The sequence below is a fragment of the Emys orbicularis genome, chromosome 4, assembly GCF_028017835.1.
Source record: "Emys orbicularis isolate rEmyOrb1 chromosome 4, rEmyOrb1.hap1, whole genome shotgun sequence".
NCBI classification, from domain to species: domain Eukaryota; kingdom Metazoa; phylum Chordata; order Testudines; family Emydidae; genus Emys; species Emys orbicularis.
Window position 1 is genome coordinate 25,116,983 of NC_088686.1, and position 21,026 is coordinate 25,138,008.

Below are 21,026 nucleotides of genomic sequence, written 5' to 3' on the forward strand. Positions count from 1 at the left end.
TCAACTTTGCCTGGAGACTCAGCAATGCCCCCCAGACATGCCTGGACTTGTGTTCTACAAGCACATGGACTGAGGGTATAAAACTGAACACAGGGGGCCCAGGCTTGGCCTTTCTCCTTCACCCACCTATGCTGCAAGCAACAAGGACACTCTGAAGACTCCAACTGAGGGGACTGGCCCAGATTTCAAGGGTGAAATCTATATATTATGGACAGCAATATCCAGTGGGGTGAGAAAAACTGCTTAATTTAAATGTTGCCCAATCTAATAGGGTTGAGAGTTTAGACTGTGGGGTAATATTTTCTTTTCTTTTGGTAACTAACTCTGACTTTTTGCCTATCACTTAATATCACTTAAAAGCTATCTTTTGTAGTCAGTAAACTACTTTTACTGTTTACCTTTACCAGTGAGTTTGTGGCAAATCTGCTCAGGTTTGCAAAGGCTGGTGTCTATTCACTTTCCATTGATGAAGTAGTGAACCAATTAATAAATTTGCACTGCTCGTCTTGAGCAGTGCAAGACGGTATTTTCCTGAGGTACAGTACTAGGAGCTGGGGGGATTCGGCTCTGGTGCCTTTCTCTGTCTGGTTCATGAGTGTCTCTGGGAGCATTCATGCAATCTAGTTGGGTGTGGGGTCTCCACATGCGGTTGTGCTGAGTGATAACAGCGCCTGGAGGGGTTTGTTGCTGGTCACTAGCCAGGCATTGTGAGAGACAGCCCAGGCTGAAGAGAGTTCAGGGGGCACAGCGGTCCCACAGCCCCAGGCTGCACCTCAGGGATCCCATCACAGAGGTTTATTGTGGGAAAGGAGGGAGATGTTTAATGGGTTAACTTAAAGTCTGATCCAAAGCCCACTGCAGTCAATGGGAGCTCTTCCATTAAGTTCAATAGGTCAGGCCCTTAATGCATAAGAACATGAAGGACTAATACAGTAGTCCCGCTTAGAGCTAGCAGACAATGCACAATTTCTCCCTTCCCATCCTCCAAATTCTGCCAATGCACTCGGGTCCTGCAGTCGCACAATTTGGCACAACTGGCAGCTGCTGCTCAGGAGTATGTTGAGTGGTTTTTTAGTATGATGTGGACATGCATCCACCTGGGACCAGGAGGTAACTATGAAGCTTGTTAAAGTTGGGATCTTGCTACCACTTGTTTAAACTTCATTATTTATGTGCTGAAAACTACCGCTCACCCCTGACCTGATCTTGGGAGGTTTATGCCTAAAATCAAACTATAATCTATATGTTAGGAAAAGTTAAGAAGCTTAAAGATGTTGATAATAAAAATAAATAAAGCTGTAATGCAAGTAGGGGAAATCAAATGTGTAAGTATTTGTAACAGATTTTGCAAAAAGTATGAGGTGTAATCAGTTAGCATCAAGCCTAAATAATTAACCTAAGTGCTTGACTTAGGGTTATAAGAGTTAGCAAAACAGGCTACAAAACAAAGTGCTTCGTTTTTTCTCCTAAAATATGGTGGCCTGATGTCACAGATAAAATCTCACTGGGTTTAGTACACTGAAGTCAACTTTACCAACAGCTACCCATTTATATAGGCCATCACATCACCATAGTATCCGAGCACCTCCAAGTATTTAAAAATTAAAATAATTTCTATCTATCGTCCTTCCCAGCCTGTAGGCAAACTAACTTGATTTCCATCCTGTAATATTAAAGAGGGTATGGACCCTGTATTAGAAAGGTGAAACACTATGTCTCCGTATGTGAGAAGTTAACTGTTTGATTAATGTGGACTTTTTAATGGTGACCTTTCTAGCTTCCCACAATCCAACTTTAACCCTGTTTGATCCACACTCTCAATATTGTAGAGTATTATGGGATTATGGATATTTTTCTCATTTCTTTGAAGAACGTCCAATGCAAATTTCTTCCGTTTGTGCAGATTTCCCAAGCAGTGCAGCACTATATGTCCTAATTTGTTTCAATAAACTTACATTACTGTAGGAGAAAGGGGAACAGAGTGTGCAATTCTGTAACTTTTAACTCAGATGTACAGAATTATTTTGTATTTAAGCTGGCGAGCACTAGAAGAATGTGAAAACAGAATGAATTAAACATGTTTGCTGATATAATGCTTTAATAAAGTACTGCAGTGATTGCTTACAAAAAGTATGTTTCTGAAAACTGAAGTTTACATATAGCAACAGCATGATTAATATTTCCCAATGGAGACTGACAAACTCAAATTTCCACTGGAAAATGTCACTCAACAAATCCCAGAGGTTGGGGAGAACAGTCTTCAAAAGCCTCAGTGAAATCCTTGAGAGCTTTTGTCAGATAATGATCAGTTGAAAACTTTACCTTGACTTACTGGTATTTTGTTCATCTCCGTATAATAAAAATATGGATTGAGTTGACATAAGTCTGTGTTTAATTTCTTCATTTCCGCTCCCGGTACTTAATGAGGGCATCTACTTTCATTTCACACTTTTCTTTTAGCCCCTTTCCCTGTTCTTGCGAAGACTGGATCAGTCACTCACAGATACTGCTTGTCCAAAGTCTGCAAGGCCTGAAGTTGCCCCCAAGTTTGGATCCTCTATAGTTTCTGTGAACTAAGGATTCCCCCAAGAGGTTCTGTTCACCGCATACTGCCAGGTGGACCTGAGCTCGGAGTTAGTCTCCAGCGCCCCATAACAGGGCAGTAAAGCTGGAGAGCTATCTACAGATGAACTATGTGGGGGAAGTTAAGGGTATGAAAGCTATTGCTGCAGTGTCTCAGTAGGTTTGGCATGACAAGAGGAACTCAAAAATGGAAATATGGCTCTCTAGAATGAAGGGTGGCTGAGAATGACAAATACTCCTTGTGACTAGCCTCACTAAATTGCCTCACTTCTTAGTGTGATGCATCCTGGAAACCACATGGCAATAGTTGAGAACATTGCCTCAGAAACAGGAAGTAAATGGCAAGACAAAAATATATGCAGCAGACTGGCACCTCTGCTGCAACACTGCTTTAAGTGTAAGGCCATTAACTTCACATTACAAAAGAGACTTGTTTACACAGAAAGCTGCAGTTTCTGGCAAAATATGTTTGGTAATCAGCATGGCAAATGTGTTGTCTTCCTTGTGCTGACTGGCCTTCAGCCTGGATAATTTATCAGAAGAAATAGTTCTCTGATAATTAAAGTTGCAATTAATAGCTCATGGTCAAGGCAACGTTAAGCAGAACAGAACAGTCAGTTCCTGGATCCCAGCATTCACACATCAAAAACACTTTGCTTGGTATATTTGCAATTTACCTGTATCTGTGGTACATACACAGTGTACAGTGTTAGACTTTCAGCAAAAGTGGGCTTGTTTGTTTTATTAATCACGCATGTGGAGTGAAGACCAGTTTTTATTTTGCTAGGTAACAGAGAGGGGGAGAGGAGAGACACTGAGTGTCCAGGGCCCCTGTTGTCCAGGGGAGGACAGCAGGGTGCCTGCTGGCAGCAGGGGCAGTGTCTGAGAGCAAGGAGGGGGGCAGAGTCAAATGATTGGCAAGTGCAATCTCAGGAAGAATAACTAGCTGGACCAATAGGAAGGGAGATGCCTGCCCCGGGAGCCCTGGAGGTGGGAGGAGCTATGTTGGAGCAGTCTGGAGCCAGACACAAAAAGGACAGGATTGGCAGTGTGAGGAGCTGGTGAGTCCCGGGCCTGCATGCAGGGTTCCCCCTGAGAACCGGTCTCTGGGGACCTGGATGCAAAATCCCTCAGCTTGGCCCTTTCTTCGAGGCAACTCCCAGTTTAGAGGGCTTTGGTGGGAAAAATCCTGCCTATTAACCTGTGGAGGGTCTTACCGCCTTATCCCAAGTGAGAGTCTGTTGGGCTGCACTAAGCCAAGTCAGCCAAGTTGCTAACTGCTGCTCAGACAATATTGTGGTCAAGGACCCCTACAAAGTGCGCATACCAACGGGACACTAATTTTACATTTGCTATATCAGGTCACATGACTGGGGAAATTGACGGATATTATCAGTGTGGGCACTGGTGACCCTGAGAGTAGTGTTTTACCCTGTTATATTTACTTCCTGTTTAATATAATTACTGTGTTTGTGTGTTTGTGTTATTTCTTGGGAGTTGGCAAGTAAGTGGGGGTTACCCATGGTTAGAATTTTACTTCCAAGCTGCCCTGGTGACCCTGCCCTGCCAGGAAGGAGCAAGGGGGGTGGAGGCACCGCCAAATAAATTCATATGGGAATACAGAAGTTACACCCTACTGAACTGAGGCAGGATCCAGAAAAACCCACGCCTGTCCATCAAAGCCTGTAAGGATATTTCCGCTAAAACAGATAACCAAGTGGAGAGAGGTGCTACACAAGTTAGATCAAGTTTATACAAAAGTAGGAGACAACTTGACAAGACAACTAAATGGACACAATGTAGTAGTCATCAGCCACTTCTCTCCAATTCTGCATTTCACTCCCCCATAAGTCTACTGATTTCATCCAAGACCTCCGTTGGTGGACTGTTGTTTGAGTGTTCTGTTATATGAAAAGTCTTCTCAAAGGAAGCAGCCACCTTAGAACCGAGTGATGTAACATGCTTTTACTTCATAAGATGTTCTGCAAGTCTCATTACACCTTCGTATGTTACAAACACCACCATGTTCACTGGAAAAGCACGAATGCAGTTTAATCCAAGTCCTTTGAAAAGAACTCTTATTCCTTCTTCTTTCACACTTACTCGGATGCAGTGTATGAGTCCTCTGTACTTGCGCTGTCCCAAGTTATCTACTTGCATCCGTGATTTAATTACATCCATAGGAGTAGCTACGGCCCACCCAAACACTCCAGCAGAGCCACCAGAAATAAGCACAGTCAGTATGTCTGCAAACAGAGAACCAATAGTAGGAGTAGTTAACCAGAGTGTGGTAATGATAGAGCAGTAAGCATTTCCAGAGAGACTTTTTCCAGCTACTCGTTCAAATATAACACTGTGAACAGTTTTAGGAGAAGAGGAAAAACTGCAGAAAGAGACTGTTTTACTAAAAATTAGTTTTGTACAGCGTGACTGACCTCACAACAGTCCAAATCAGAAGTAACTCCACTGATGTCAATAGAATTACAACCGTATACGTGAGATCAGAGTTTCTTCATGCAGACTTTCCACTAACTTCAACTAGAGTTCTAGCAACCTCAGCCAGTCCACTGGATTTATCATGCCATATCAGATCATTCTAGGCTTTCTAGGGGGTTGTATTGTTCCCATCACTACAGTATGCAAGTCCATTTATACTGTATAACCATTCAAACAGCACTGTTGATACACCATCAAGTTTCAGATGCTGCCTCCAGTTGTGACCAGTGCTTGACCTGATGCTGAAATAAAGTGAACCGACTCTACAATGAACCTGACCATTTATGCAATTTGGGAAGGAGAAAAAGGAATTCCTTCCTGCCCAAAGTCAAAGTTGTGTTCTTAACAAAACTGTGCCTTGTAACTTCTTACTCTAGATAGCAAGCCTACTATCCTGTATTGCCTGTAGTAGTAAATTCTGCAGGATATCTAGCACCTGTATATTATATATAGTTCCAATGTTTCCAATATTTTAAATGTGCTACCTTTTAATTTCACAGCATATTCATTTTTTCATGTAGCAACAAGTCAGGTGGCTGGGGCACCTTACCTAGTTTAAGGTAGTATTTGGTTTTGAGACACTATAGTTAAGACTTAGCAGGAGCCTGCCACTCCAAGGTGTTCAGTGCCTCTGCAGCTGGAGTCCACCACCTGTTTCCAATTGCTTATATAACTTTCTCACCAAGAATAATCTTCTTTGCTGAAACTTCTCACAGATTGGCTTAGCCCAGAGGGGGGAGGCATTTTGTAGTCATTTTGGGGTTATTTGCCTCTTAGGAAACTTAAGACATTTTTTGTTTCTGTGTCTGGGATAGTTCAAAGGCCTTTGTTTTCAAACTTCAGCCTGGGCATGTAGCGCATGCAGTGCTGCGGGCTGTAGAATGCTTGTTTTGTCTCATTTGCTGGAAGTCCTCCCCATCGCTATCTGAAGAGGAGGTGCATGGCTTGAGAACTAAGCATTCCGAGTGTACGGAAGAGATTGCTACACTTGGAATAATTACAGTCTAATGAAGTTGGTCTGATTTCACAATCCAAGCAGAGTTGAGTGCGACACAACCCGGATGGGAGATTGCTTAAGGAAGACTCATAGCCTGCAAGAAGTGGTGGATATGATGCACTAGCTGGCCCTCCTCTCTCTAAAACCCCAAGCCTTAAAGGGACTGAGGGCCTGCCACTCTCTCTGATTGAATTAAATCCTTTGTTAAAGGGTTTATTCAAATGAGAGTTGAGGCCACTTGGCACCTCGTATGATTAACCCCTTAGTACAGAACCAGTGCCCCATGTATTACTGCAGGATACTGTGCTACCATAAATTGGATGGTTCCAACCCCTAGCAGTCATTAAAAACTGCATAGCACATCATCTAAGAGTAGGGGGGTTATCCCCAACATGTTTAGTCAAATTTCAGTTCCATTCTTCTTATAGTAAATAGCCTCTGCATCTTCAAATAAATATGACAATCTTTGCTTCTTATCCTAAACGACTCTACTTAGATTGTTTTGCATTTTTAAATCTGTGTCCTGTTTCATCCCAGACGTAGCTGCATTTATTCTTAAGCAATGTGATTCCTATTGACTAGGAAGCCTGTTTTGGGTAACCACTACATGTCACTTATTCAAGGAATCCCACCCTACTTTACTTAGCTTGCAGGGTCTAATTAAAGGGTGATCAAAACTATACTGAAAGACTTGTTGATACTTTAAAATAGTCACCTCATACAGATTTCACTATATATAGTTTGTACATTCAATAAGTAAATCATTTTGGGAGCCACTTGGATGAATGGTACTATATAAATGCAATAATTGTAAGCTTTGTGGTTGAAAACCAATGCACAACAGGAGATAGGTAAAAAGAATGTATACTCAAAATATGCCTCCCCTGTTAATGCAATATAAACGAACCTATTTTTGTAGGCAATCCTGAACTGTTTTCTCCACATACCTGGTTTATTTTTTCCAGCTGGAGTAAACCAATCACACAGTATATTATAGGTTAGGAAATATGTTGCAAATGAGTGGCAGTCCCTGCACAGTAATGCAGAACAACCTTTGTATAGACCCCCAAAACCTTCCTCCTTTGCTATCATCCTCAGACAATGCACAGGTCCTTGATACTTTGGCTTGGAGAGGTGAGAAGCTGTAACTGAGTAATGTGATTGCTTCTGAGTTTGCATTCGAACTTTAGCTGTTTCGGTAGGCGATATTAGCACCACCTGGAAAATTAAAAGAACGTATAACTTTTAAACTTTCACGGTGTTTGATTCATTGGCTCAAGAAGGATAATGATGTTAATCCAATCACACTTGACTTTTCCAGGCAACAGTAGCAGTTTTACAGCCTAAAGCTTGCCAAGCCCATCCTCCTCCAATTCAAGTGAGCACGCTCTGAATCATCATAGAGCAACTGCAAGACTAAAGTTTGGAGCTGCCTAAGCATGAGTTAGGAGCACACAGTGTAATGAGAGGCAGGCAAAAGTGGTGCACTGGGGCATAGCGCAGTATTGAAGAATAGGAACATGCAGTCAGGCCATTAGGGAAGAAAGGAGGGAATCCTAATCTAACAGTACATTATACGAGTCCTAGTACATGTGTCAGTGGGCTGGAACCACTGTCATAAACAATGCTAGAAATTAAACTGAGATGAGAAATCTTTGCTATTTGATTTCCCTGACTTAATCTGGGCATTAAATTGCTCTATACAATGTGATCTGCTATGAAAAATTATCTACTGAATTGTCCACCAGATGGGGCAAGGAAACATATACATGTAATTTGTGATGTGTTTTTTAAATACTTTGTTTTTATTTTAGAGAAGAAGATTAATGTCAGACACCCAGCAAGACTGAGCCAAACCAAACCAGCATGTGGGCACAACAGAGGAAGAGTAGAACTTTTTTTTTTTTTTTTTTTAATTCTGTTGCAAGATTCCAAAGGGTTATAAACAGTGGGTTCCAATGACCTTCCTATAAGGACTGAACAAAAGCTATTCACTATCTTTCCAGCCTCACATATATAGAACTGGGACCTTTCTTTGTGGTCTTTTTTGTGATTTACCTACCCGAACAGCACCAGTAGCACATCCAGCAACAGAAATATCCACCTTTGATGGCTTCACGTCTGAAGTGCCATATCTTAATCTGCAGATGTTATAAAGGAAGTTTCTGTATGCCCCAAATGAAAAAGAAGAAACAAGCGACACTGTGGAGACTGACAGTGACATGCCTTTGTAAAATCCCCATGCCTAGTTTGAAAGAGAGAGAGAAAGAATCGATTAGAAAGGAAATAGCTTGTACTTATGCAAATGCCCTATCCAGTCTGCTCTAAAACGCAATCCATTCGCTGTAGAGTCACCCTCAGCCTGCAGTTAGCTTTCTTAACAATTTAACAATAAAATAAAGTTCAACCTAAATCTTCTCCCCAGGGCTGGCTGTTTGTACAGTCCCCATTCAGGGTTGACCAGTCCAGACCCTAGGTTCTCTTTGATTACTTCTGAGATCTCTCCTCCCTTCTATCTAGAGTGGAATTGATGGGCTGATTGCAATATGAATCAGCATGACACACTTAGTAGCTCAGCACCTGCTAACAAGTGGGTTCACAGGATCATTGTTCCGGTTGTTACACTTGCTTTTATGATAAATGTAATGTATTAAACTAGATGTACTTAGTATCAGAGGGGTAACCGTGTTAGTCTGGTTCTATAAAAAGCGACAAAGAGTCCTGTGGCACCTTACAGACTAACAGAAGTACTGGAGTATAAGCTTTCAAGGGTGAATACCCACTTCGTCAGACGCATGTACTTACTTTCTCTGCTTTGTATGTTTCTCGAATGCAGTGCCAAATTCCATTATAGCTCCTCTCCGTCTGAATTCTCACCTATAAGCAAAGGACATCATATTCAGAAAATATTAACAAATACATTAATGCCACACCGTTTTATTTGCAGTAGAATCTTGTTCTCAAGCAGACAGCAGATACTATCAGATATTAATTATAGAACGCTTTTGTATAAAGAATTTGAAAGAAAAATTTACAGCATTCAGTTATATCACTGATTTACCAAATGGAGAAGAACAGGCAAGAGCAAAAAGTTAAGTTTTAGAAGTAAAGTTAAAACAAATACCTTTACTGTATCCAGTGGATAACCCACAGCAACACTTAAGCCACCTGAAACAGATATTTTATTAAACAAGGTTAAGAATGTACATAATTACAGGACCAATTTCCTAATGCAAAGGAAGTCATTAAATGAATTTCAGTGAAAGTCAGTTCCAGAAAGACAAGTTGTTTTTGATACCATATCTCTAATTTGTAGGTAACCAGAAAGTTTTAAGCCAAAGATCAAGATGCAAAAAAAGAGAGGCTGAGACAAATTAAAAGAAAAACTTTGGAGTGGCAAAGGGAACATCCCAGAGGTAACAGCAGCATAGTGCAAGCCAGGATTGTAAACGAAAAAGTAACAAATGTTGCTAGGAATATGCTATGCACAGTGCTAATGTCATGGGCTGTGGGCTGCCCTGTTGACATTGGACTTTAGTTGTGTCGGGAGTTTTAACAGGAGATGTCAAGAAAATAGTTGATTGTTTCCTAGTCCCCTGCCTTTTTGCATGTCCTTTCTCATCTTAGAGTGTAAGCTTTCTGGGGCAAGGACCAAGCCTTCCTACACAGCACACTGTGGCTTCCCCTCCCTTGGCAACACGTAGGCCTCTAGATGTTACTGAATAACCCCTACTGGAGCCTCTAGATGCTACTGCACCAGAAGTAGTAAGTAATAAAGAATGAAGCCACTCAGATATTAACTGAGGTTTACAGGCTACAGGTTCCAGCCAGCAAGACTCCATCTTGATCTAAGCAGAGGTAGCCAGTGATTTCATTCTATGACTTCATAGGGCAAAGTTGGAACACATTATGGGCACTCTTCAAGAGCCACATATGAAGCCCCAGACTAAACTACTCAATGAGAGTTAAGGGCACCCAGCACCTTCCAGGATCGAGCCCATAAAGCAATAGTGTGTTTTACATGTGCAGTGAACAGATACACGACAGTGCAAAGAAAGATGAACAAAACCAAAGGATTAATGCTTAACCAGGAAACAGCCCTTGAAAAGGAGCCAAGCTGATTTTAGAATCCCTCCACTGTGATGTGATGCAATGTCAGGGCAGTAACAGTGTGTACAACATACAGCACAAGCCCAGTGGCTGCTTTGCAAATCAGCGTGGCAGAGCTGACCTTAGGCTAAACTGTTTCAGCTTTGGCAAGCTTCAAGTGTCACCCCACTGTGACAGTGCTGAGGAGGACTAATGATGGGGTATGCACAAAGTCAGGCTGGTCAACAGAGCTTGTCTGGATACCAGCTGACCTTTATTACCATGGTGTGACAGCAAAGACATCGCTTTTAACATTCAACGGGGATTTGTCTGCCCCAAATATAGAAACCCAGGAACATTTCTAGAGCTTAAAATAATCACTAAATATGGAAGCTCAATCATTCTAGGAGGAAAAGTTGCTGTCACAATTTGGGCGGGTGGGCAGTGACAAGACACACAGTTTTCATGTAGGTTTCTTTACTTAACAAAAACAAATAGAATTTCATTACTGCCATTATGTCCACCATATTTCTCAGCCAATGGTTCTAAATGTCTCACTCCTCTGTTGAATGACACTACATCAATGCAAAGTATTTTTTGATGTTACAGCCGACTGAATAGCTAACTTCTGGTTAATACATGAACTGCATGTGACCTCAAAGGAAATCCGTCTCAGTGACAATGAAGCCGTTTCAATGGGACATTTATAGTGGCCAGTCCTTTTGTTTTGAAAACAGATTTAGTTGTCTTAATGTATTGTATAAGCCCTTTCAGGGAGCTGGGAAATTACACTGATCTGTTTCCTGGAGGTTCACCAGTTAAGAGGAGTTTGTAATTCAGCTCATTTACAAAGTTAGCGTTGGGTGCTGTAGTCATTGCACAAGCCACATTTCACCTGCAATAACAAGGCCATCTTGGTAACTGACTAGCACTGCTACATGGTGAAGTACACAGTGTCTGCTTGAGTGAGTCACCAACAGCTAATCCTGTCGTGCATTGCGACAATCCTGGACAAGCTTTACATGATCCTTGCTCACTTACCAAAAAAAAAAAAAACCTTTATTTTAATTGCTGTGCATGGTCCAGCCAGCCTCTCCATCAAATCTGTGCAGTGGGAAAGTTCAATAGGCAGTAACAAATAGGTCAGAAAACAACTTTTTATATGTAAAGTACATTGTGGGAAGGGGAAGGACTCAGTCCCTCATGCTGTTCCAAGGCCATGGAACATTCATAAACTCTCTGCTGTTTCGCTCCTCTGAGTAACAGCAGCAATGGCAAATAAATTGGGAATTAGGCTGAAGTTTAGGTACACATTGTGTTGATCCCTGACTCCTTCTGCCCTGGGCTAGAATAAGACATAGATATTATTAGCCTGAGACCTCTTGGCGTTCTGTAATTACATCAGAATCTAGGCTTTCATTTAAAAAAAAAAAGTATTTTCTAGCCCTCAAGAAAAGCTTGAAAATGTGCCCTGACATATAACCAATGCAGTGATATCTACCTGAGTCTGCAGACAGCCTTAACAATAAACAATAGATAGCTCTGAGCGGGGCTGTGACCTGCCCGAAGCATCTCAGTGGGGTGTTCTCTCCACAACACATTGCCAGAACTGGTTCAAGGTTTGTATTTGTTTGCACAAAAAGGGTAGAAGGAAATGTCGGGAGGGAGAGGGTTGTTTGTTTTGTTTTGGTTTGTTCAACATTTTCTACCTTTTTCATCGCACAAAGAAATAATCCAAAATGAAATTTCTCAAAACTAAACAAAAAAGTTCTTGCAAACTTTGTGTGTTCTCCCCCCACCCCAACTTTGTTTTGTTTTTATTACTTTCCCTCCCCCGCCTTTCTAATGGAAAAAAAGGGGAGGAATATGAGAGAAAGTAGGGGGAAAACAAACACTTTCACTTTTTAATTCCTTTTTAATTCCTTTAATTCCTTTTTAATTCACTTTTTAACTTCCAGGGGAAGTTTAAAAATCAGGAAAAAGTGTTACCACAGTGGTAACAGCGTTTTGGGGTTGTTTGTTAAAAAAAATCTCACTGAGCAAAATTTTAACCGGCCTGGCTCACTGCTCTGAGGGCCCCACCAACACTACCTCCACCAGGGGCCACATAGGGCAAGAAAAGAGTACAGCGAACCCGGCCGGTACACCCCACTTCCTAAAGTCATTACTGTAGGGCCCTGCTGCTGCCCCGCTTTTCTCTCCAGGAAGGAGAGAGTCACTGCTTCTCTTGCTCTTCCTGAGAAGGGGTCCAGGCAGCCATCCCTTCCTCCACCATCCCAAGTGTGCGGCAGGAGAGGGGACACCATGAAGGGGGCCACAGAAGGCCCAATTTCTTCATGTGCCTAGGGCCCTCGGTTGATGTCATGTCCTCCGGGTCCCATTTTGAGCTGAGCTCCATCACGGAGGCGACGTGGGAGCAGGAGGCTGCCCCACCACTGCACCCCAGTATTGACAACCCCAACTCCTGTGCCCAGGAGCCGCCCTGTTGTCACAGGAGGTGAGGAGAGAGTGGAGATGCCTGCATTGCTGGGCTCTTTCTGCTTCCTCCCCTCCTGAGAGAATGGTGTCAGCTGGAGGCAGGGAGGGGGAAGATCTGCTTCTGCCCCAGGAGGCCAGCAAGTGGGGAAAGGAGTCAGTAAAGGGATTCCCCACATCCCTGGGCAGGGTTGAAATCTGAGCAAGGCCGGGAGCTTTTCCTCAATGCCAGACTGACTGCTGCTCTGGCTAGACTCCTCTGACTGGGGAAGACGTCAGAGGAGTTAGCCACACGGATACCCCTCCTTGGCATTTTTCACTTTGGCTCCTCTCTGCACCACGAGCCCCAAAGTCTACCAAATTCCAGGTGTGCTTTTTAGTCTCCTGAGAAGGGACTAAGCACCCAAGGCATGAAGCTTTTACACATTGGAGGTGTCCAGTCAGGTTTATCAAAGGCTGTGGACAGCTGCAATGCTGTGAACTCCGTCACTTTATATAAACAGCCCTGGACAGTGATAGCATGAGCTGGCTGTACTGTTTACACAGCAGAACCAAACAAGAGCAGCTCTGTATAGAACACATAAGGGAGGCAGAACCTATAGAAAGACTCTGTTCAGTAAAGTGGTGCCTGGCTGCTGTAGGTTGGATAGAAGATAAACAGTGAAATCAAGTTAAGGACCTGTCTGGGTTTTAATAATACCTAGCTCTTATATAGAGCTTTTCATCAGTAGATCTCAAAGCACTTTACAAAGGAGACCAGTATCACTATGCTCATTTTACATATGGGGAAACTGAGTCACAGAGCAGTGAAGTGATTTGCCTAATGTCACCCAGTGGCTAAGCCAGGAACAGAACCCAGGTCTTCTGAGTCCCTGTCTTTGTGCCCAATTTGGCTGGGATTTTTTTTGGGGGGGGGATGTACACAGTTATCACAGCAGCTTGTGTTCCCCTGCGCCAGCAGTTCCTGATATGTAACATAGCCAGGGGTCCTGTGAGGATATGGATCGAGAAGAAGCAAACTGTGCAGGTGATCTTCAATGAAAAAATAACATAGTGGAAGACAAATTATATTAACACAACTGACTGCAATAGCTAGACGTGAAATCCTGGCCTTGCTAGCACAAGGCACAGGGAGAAGCAACCACCCTGGCTCATGGGTGCTGGGGCAGGAAGATAAGCTCTGAAAATCTCCTTATGGCTGCTCTGCAAAGGAGCAGTAGAGCATAGAAATTGCTATACCAGGTCAGACCCCTGGTTCATCTGATCCAGTGTATTGTCCCTTAATGGACAATTATAGAATAACCTGCCCATAAGGGAAGTTTTTCTAACCCTGCGCAGTGTGTGGTTGGTTTATAAAGCACTAGCTATTGATGGTAGCAGTTGGCAGTGGAGCCAGGACATGTCCACAGCTGACTGGTCACACTTCCCTGAAGGCTACAGAGCAATGCCGGACATACCTTGCCTTCTGCCTAAGAGAACACTAGGTCTCTATGCCTCAGGCAGAAAAGAGCCCTTTCAGTCATCTCCACCCTGGCCTGGGCACCTGCACAATGCAGGCCAGAAAGCAGAGGTGGACCCAGTTATATATGAAGGAAGGGATAAGCTTTCTAGCACCTCCAGCCCATGTCCTGATTACTGAAAATCTTTCTGAGCAGTGGACATGTTTACATTGGTGTCATGTTGCCAACATGTGGTGTCACAAGCGCAGGCACTGTGCATCCTCTGATTTCTCTCAGGCACGTCTCATACTGTGTCACTGTGCACTCAAACCTTCCCTTGATTCTGAGCTAGTTCGATACACTCCGAAGCAACAGCAGTGGGAGGAGCTGTGCAGTAGGTTGTGTGTGTGTGCACGTGCACGTGTGAGGAGCTGCACAACAGTTCTGGGCATGATTGTGCTTGTAGATAACTTATCACCTTGAATATTTTCACCATAGACATCAGCCAGGATTTTAAGGGGGCTGCGCCTCTTTGCTATTCTCCAATAGGAGCCAGGCAGTGTTTTCTCCAAAAAGCGAAAACACATCAAGGTCTTAGGAGTGCAGTTAATTAAACAGAAACGCTGTGTTGCCATTTTAGTTGTTCGATGCAAATCATCTGGGTTTGCAACATATTTGCCCCAACTTCTCATTGTCAACCATATCTCTCCAGTTCCCAGGCTCCCAAAACCCCCACACAGTCTGAGATGACTGAGTACAGAGAAGGGAAGGGAACCACAATGAAGGGACTAAATCCATCTCTCCTGCTCCTGCAGTCATTCTGGATCCCACAGGGCTCACTGTAACTCCCAATTATTACATAAAGGGAGACCTTAAGTATGTTCTCCTATTTAAATCTCTACATGGGCAATGAGCCTCTCCTGAACTGACCAGCAAAGGGCTGCCAAAGTTCAGAGGATCTGGACGCCTGGTTGGAATTGTTTGTAGCATGTCTCAGCCATATGTCAAATTTGTCTGACCCTCTCTAGCAACGATGACACTGCATTTCTCCAGTTCTGATCAATCTTAGCCATTTAATGCTTTTCTCTTTCAAAATCTCCCAGGTAATTAGACCATACTCTTTGCTGATCACTTGCCAAATTTCATTGTTTAAAACAAAACTAGCTTTCCTATGTACAAGAACCCTGTAAAAATCTAAAACTAAGCGGTACCTTTTTTAAAAATTGGAAAATATTTGCTCCCAGATCAACTTCTGCTATGCAACAAGTCTGTGTAGTATTAACCCATGAAACTGCAAATAAAGATCAACCTAAGGTTATCCAAATGTCACTCCTCCAAACCTCCTTGTTAATTGAAACAGTCATTTCTCTGCACTATTAATTGTACTGGAAATGACCTCAGTTCTTCCTACTCTGACTGCCTAGGATATCAGATAACTGAGGCTGCACCATACCAGCAGTGTCTGCCAGTATCTGCATTCAATTTGTTCCATCTTGTTGTCTCCTGCTGCCACGTGTGGCTTTTCATGTTGTTTTGCTTAATACTTTTGGAATTAGACTGGGCGTTGCAGAACAATAACCTTAGCTAACCATATGTTTAACTATATTCCTTTAACAGCTCTGTACGTTTGCTGATTCTTTAAATTAACAGAATACTTTTTTTTAAAAGAGATTTCTCAATAAATCACGGAAAGACCCTCAACTATAGCATTGCCATTTGTGGCATTAGGATCTGCCTTTAAATTAATAGGAAACACAGCTTTCATCAGACACCATTTTACTTATTTATTTACCTCCAATGGCTCCAGCAATGAAATCCATCTGCACAGAGTCTGCTGCTTTGACTGTCCTGATCCTGAGCCAACTTAAGTCCTTTGGAAATGATATAGTTCATAATATATTAAAGCTAACCCTGCTAACTCCACCTTCCTCCAGAGGTTATGTACTCTGGGGAAACTTGATGAACTATGCATGTGCAGGGAGAGACAAAGATTGAATTGGTTCCAAGAATATTGTGAATAAATAATCCCATGAAGAAATGAACCAGAACATTGACCTGAAACTTCTATTCCAGTGCCTTTTACCCTGCAAATCCCTGGGTGCCCGGCCTTATAAAACAACAATGATGTTGAACATGGAGCAGCCACATCATCCCTGTTGTATTAATTAACCGCAGGAGATGGTCTCTTCCATAACTCACCCAGGGACATCCACATACACACAGAGGAGTGGAGATTTTGGGAGAGTCCCCCACAAGCACTATTTCAAAGTAGACTCCCTTCCCAATCAAAGGCAAAGCATGCCACCCCCTCTTCCCTTGCCATTCACCCTGACCTTCCTACTTATGGTCCTGGTTCTTCAGCCTTGCACAGCACTCAACTCATCCTTGCCAACTCTTAAAAGCAGAGGTGGATACAGTTATATATGAAGGGATTGGCCATGGCTGAGTGGTCCTCATAAACACCAGGAAACTCAACCTCTGAACGGGGGAGCACTCTGGAGCTCCGGGAGGTGACCTCTCGCGTGGGAGCTCTATGGGAGAAGGAATGGGAAGGAGGCCCCTTCAGGGAAGCAGTTCCTGAGCTCCACAGGTGCCAACCTCCCACCCACAAACCTGCCCACCCTGTTGGGGAGCAGGGAGCCCCATCTTCAGGACAACTTTTTGAATGTTGGCCATGCAGAGCACATGTCCTTCCTCTCCCTGCAAGGCCTAGTGGGTGCTCTGACTTCCCACAGCATTCATAGGGTAGCATTCTGCAGCACCTCTAGTCAGTTACTGCACAGGGGGCTACAAAAAGCCTCAGTCTAGTGGGCACTCTGGGAGGGCACAGAAAAAAACAACAGTCGAGGATGGGATTAGAGTAAACTGTATATGTTTATACGTTCGGCTCGGGGTGGCGGGGAATGCTGCAGCTGAGGAGGCTCTGGAGCAGAGCTCTCCTGCTCACTGCGGTGGTCATGACTCTAGCGGGGCACCAACTGTGTCAGACCCAAAGCGCTAAAGGGGCTCCAGGGTCGGCATGTATTCTCCTGCAGGAACAGTGTTTTTGACAGTGCCATTTTGGCATATCCACATGCAGTTGGAACTCAATAATGCCCTGATTAGCAGGTCGTTTTGTGTGTGTGAGTAAAAATGTGCCCCTTTTTGCCCCACCAAAAAAATTCAAAATAATTTTTTCCAGCCAGCTCTAATGTCCAGCTCTGTTGTTGGAAACTGGTGCTTTGAGTTAATCTGTGCGCATGTGCACGACCACAGCACTACATCACTGCATCCAATTCTGGTGTCCACAATGCAAAAAGGCTGTTGATAAACTGGAGAGGGTTCAGAGAAGAACTATGATAATTAAAGAATTGGAAAACCTGCCTTATAGTGATAGACTAAAGGAACTCAATATATTTAGCTTAACAAAGCAAAGTCTTAGGGGTGACTCGATCACAGACCATAAGCACCTATAGTGGACTCTTCAGTCTAGCAGACAAAGCAAGGCATAACAAGATCCAATGACTGGAAGCTGAAGCTAGACCTAATTCAAAGAGGAAATAAAGCACAGTTTTTTAACGGTGAGGGTAATTAACTATCGGAACAGTTTACCAAAGGGTGTGGTAGATTCTCCATCACTGGCAATTTTAAAATCAAGATTGGATGCTTTTCTAAAAATTATGCTCTAGCTCAAACAGGGATTAATTCAGAGAAGTTCTATGGCCAGTATTATGCAGGTCGAACTAGATGATTACAGTGGTCTCGTCTGGACTTATAAACTATGAATCTGCAGATCATGGGATGGGGTTTAGAGGATCAGGGGTTTAGAGGATCAGCAACTACAACACTGGTAGATCCAGACCACGTTGGGGAGAAACTGATTAAGTTTGCATTGGTTTGGGTGGATCTGTGCTAAGGAACTTGGGTCATCCTCATTCCAAGTATAATTCATCAAAAGTCAGTGGAGTTACATTAGAGATAAATGTGGCTCCTTATCACAAGGGTTGCAATCAGCTTGTAACCAGTGATTGTAAAATATCCTATCATTTATAAGCACAGGGCATTGCAAGTGCATTGAAGCTTAAGGCATTCCAATCAGTGTTATTTTGGAGACCTTTTCACGTAGGCTAGGACCACAATGTAAACTGTGCTGTGATCTCACTCCCTGTTGGCCCTCAGCATAGTACACTCCACAACATCTCCACCAAATATGCCTGTTTTGTCTGTTCTCTGCTTCCCAAATCACGTCCCTTATGACTGGTCTGTCCAGAGAGACTGGTGCATTGACATTTCCATATGTAAAATTTATGCCTGAATTTAGGCTAGCCAGCTAAGAGATCTGTTACACAATGTTTGACCACAGGCAACCTCACCAGAGCAGCTTCTGCAGGACCAATTGTGCACGTCCATCAAAAGGAATTCCCTATGGGGAAAGTGATAGGGAGCAGTCCAAGTGATACCATAGGAATTTTAAATGAGATGTCAGTGGAGGTTTTAATGGGGGATGTCTTCTTATTGCAAAAGCATATTGTAACATGATCTCAAAAACCTCAGAGATTTGGTACGATTGGCTGTCGAGTAACCAGAAAGGTCACCACAGGGGTGGATTCTGTGATTAATGAGGAAACAGGAGAAGCACCAGAGGCCACCCTCTGCATATCCACTATTCCTCCTACCACTTCACTGCTCTACTCAGACCGGGGCTAGGAGGAACCATCTCTAGGACTCTAGAGCATCGGTTGCCCATCCTCCATTCCTTTGCCTTTCTGCTGAAAGGGCCAGCGCAGGTGGCAATGCTGGTGGGTTCTACTGTGACAGGCACACCGGTCCAGTAGGAACTGGATTGAGACCATCAGTTCTTTTCATATAGGCCCCTGAGCCATCAGGTAACAGGAACTGCCAGTCATTTCCTATCTGGACAACATTCATGTTTATGACTTAGAGGGGGTTAGTTTTGTATCTCATTTCTGATCCTGAGTCATCTAGTCCTCCAAACCAACAAACATAACCCAAATTAAACCTGGACTGTTTTGGCTGATCAAATAGACTGTATCAAAGGTAACACTGATATCAGCTGCTTAATCAGGAAAAACACTGGAGCTTTGCTCCAGTGCCCCTTCTGAACTAGAAAATGCAAACTGAATTTTACCATCAGTTCATTGTTTATCAATTTTGACACTTTCAATATTTTCTGGGGTTTGGGTTGGTTTGTTTTCCAATTATTTTAATTTGGGGGGAGAGAGAGGAGTGGCTTTAATATAGGTGGGTGCTGGTGCCAGTAATTTTTCCGTGCTCAGACACTGTGGGGCCAAGGGAACTAATCTCTGAAAATTTAGCCATAGCTAGCAAAGTTCAGTGAGATAAGAGAAGCCAACACTAAACATTGTCAATGTAAACAGTTCAATAAGGTTAGTTGGGAGTGGAAAAGTAACAGACCATGAATGGATGGTGACTGTTCTGTGCTGTACATGGAAGACTGACCTCAGGCCTACAGGAGGGGAAAGGGGAAACCAAAGTGGGAGGGGGTCAGCTCATGTGATACATCCTCAAATACAGCCTCCTGTTTCGCACAGTAGAACTACACCAGTTCTGATGCCCAGGTGGCATCCATATCTGTGGAGGAGTGGGCTGGATTTCCTCTGAATGAGCATGGAAACCAAAGTCCTGATCCTGCAAAGTTCTTAAGCATGTGCTGTGTCAACATGTACTTATGCGTTTTGTTGGATCAAGGCCTGAATCACACATTTCTAGCAGAGATTACACCAGGTCACATAGGGTTGCCAACACTGTATTTCAAAAATAAGGGACTGTTTTCTTAGCATCCCTATTATCAATAAATAAATAAATAATAATAATAAGTACTCACCTACATTTGCCAGGGGTATTTCTTGATGCTTTTTGCAGCACTCAACTACTCCCAATCTTGCTGTACAGAAATGAAAAAATAAGGGACTGTTGGCAACCCAGCCTGAGGGGATAACTGCACTGCCCCTCCCTCTGGTAAGTTGGTTCACTGGTAAACTGAGGGCTTTAGTCCCCAGTGCTGTGGCCCTCATCCTTTCCACAAGCACCAAATTCACTTCAAAGAACATAGTTCGGATGAATATACTTATCAATGTCCCCTTGTAGAATTATAGCATCATAGGTTACAGCAAGTGGGGAGTGGATGGGAACTAAAGATTATTCAAAGGATTTATATCAAATTTTAATTTTTGTTAAGATGGGCCATTATTTTCCAACCTGAAAAGAACTTTTACTCCACAATGTAGTATCATGTGAGTACAGCATGAACGCAAAGAGAAAAGTAAAATATTACCTAGGGAAGTAGCAATGTAACTGCTACACACGTGCTGAGTTATTCAGTAGCCATCCCTTGTTATATTTAGTAACCCTACATGATTTATTAACAGTGCTTCACCCACAGTCCATGTGATTAATCAAACATTTCCAAGTATGGTAAAGGGTATCTTCATTTGCATTCCTTCCATCATTCTTTTGCAAGCAGCTGCCTGAGGCAAGTGAAAAAATCCACTCTATTCCTGCTATCAAAGAGCTGTCACTTACCTCCTGCCACCATTTTGAAAGCAGTATCAGCACCTAGAAATAGCAAAGAGAGAGATACTATTATCTAATGGCATTTTCTTGATATAAAGTCATCAATATTTGGTCTAACAAATATGTCACCCTTGAATTGTACATGCCTAATCAAGGATTTTTACCTTTATTAACTGTGAATAGAGATGGTCAAAATGTGATTTTTCCCTCTCAGGAAAACAGAAGAACATAAAACATAAGAACGGCCATACTGGGTCAGACCAATAGTCCACCTAGCCCAGTATCCTGTCTTCCGACAGTGGCCAATGCCAAGTGCCCCAGAGGGAATGAACAGAACAGGTTATCATCAAGTGATCCATCCTGTCGCCCATTCCCAGCTTCTGGCAAACAGAGGCTAGAGACACCTAGCCCAT

At 43.1% G+C, this 21,026-nt stretch overlaps 1 protein-coding gene across 1 annotated transcript; it reads right to left on the bottom strand.

The window, feature by feature from the left end:
- Nucleotides 1-4,548: 4,548 nt before the first annotated feature.
- On the bottom strand, nucleotides 4,549-20,635 carry SLC25A47 (solute carrier family 25 member 47). The gene is made up of 8 exons (XM_065404216.1): nucleotides 20,623-20,635; nucleotides 19,929-19,984; nucleotides 15,872-15,950; nucleotides 9,201-9,244; nucleotides 8,882-8,953; nucleotides 8,139-8,321; nucleotides 7,024-7,294; nucleotides 4,549-4,829 (listed from the first exon to the last, which is right to left on the bottom strand). Exons 1-8 carry the CDS (start codon nucleotides 20,633-20,635, stop codon nucleotides 4,549-4,551), a joined length of 999 nt encoding a protein of 332 aa, XP_065260288.1.
- Between the last annotated feature and the right edge of the window lie 391 nt (nucleotides 20,636-21,026).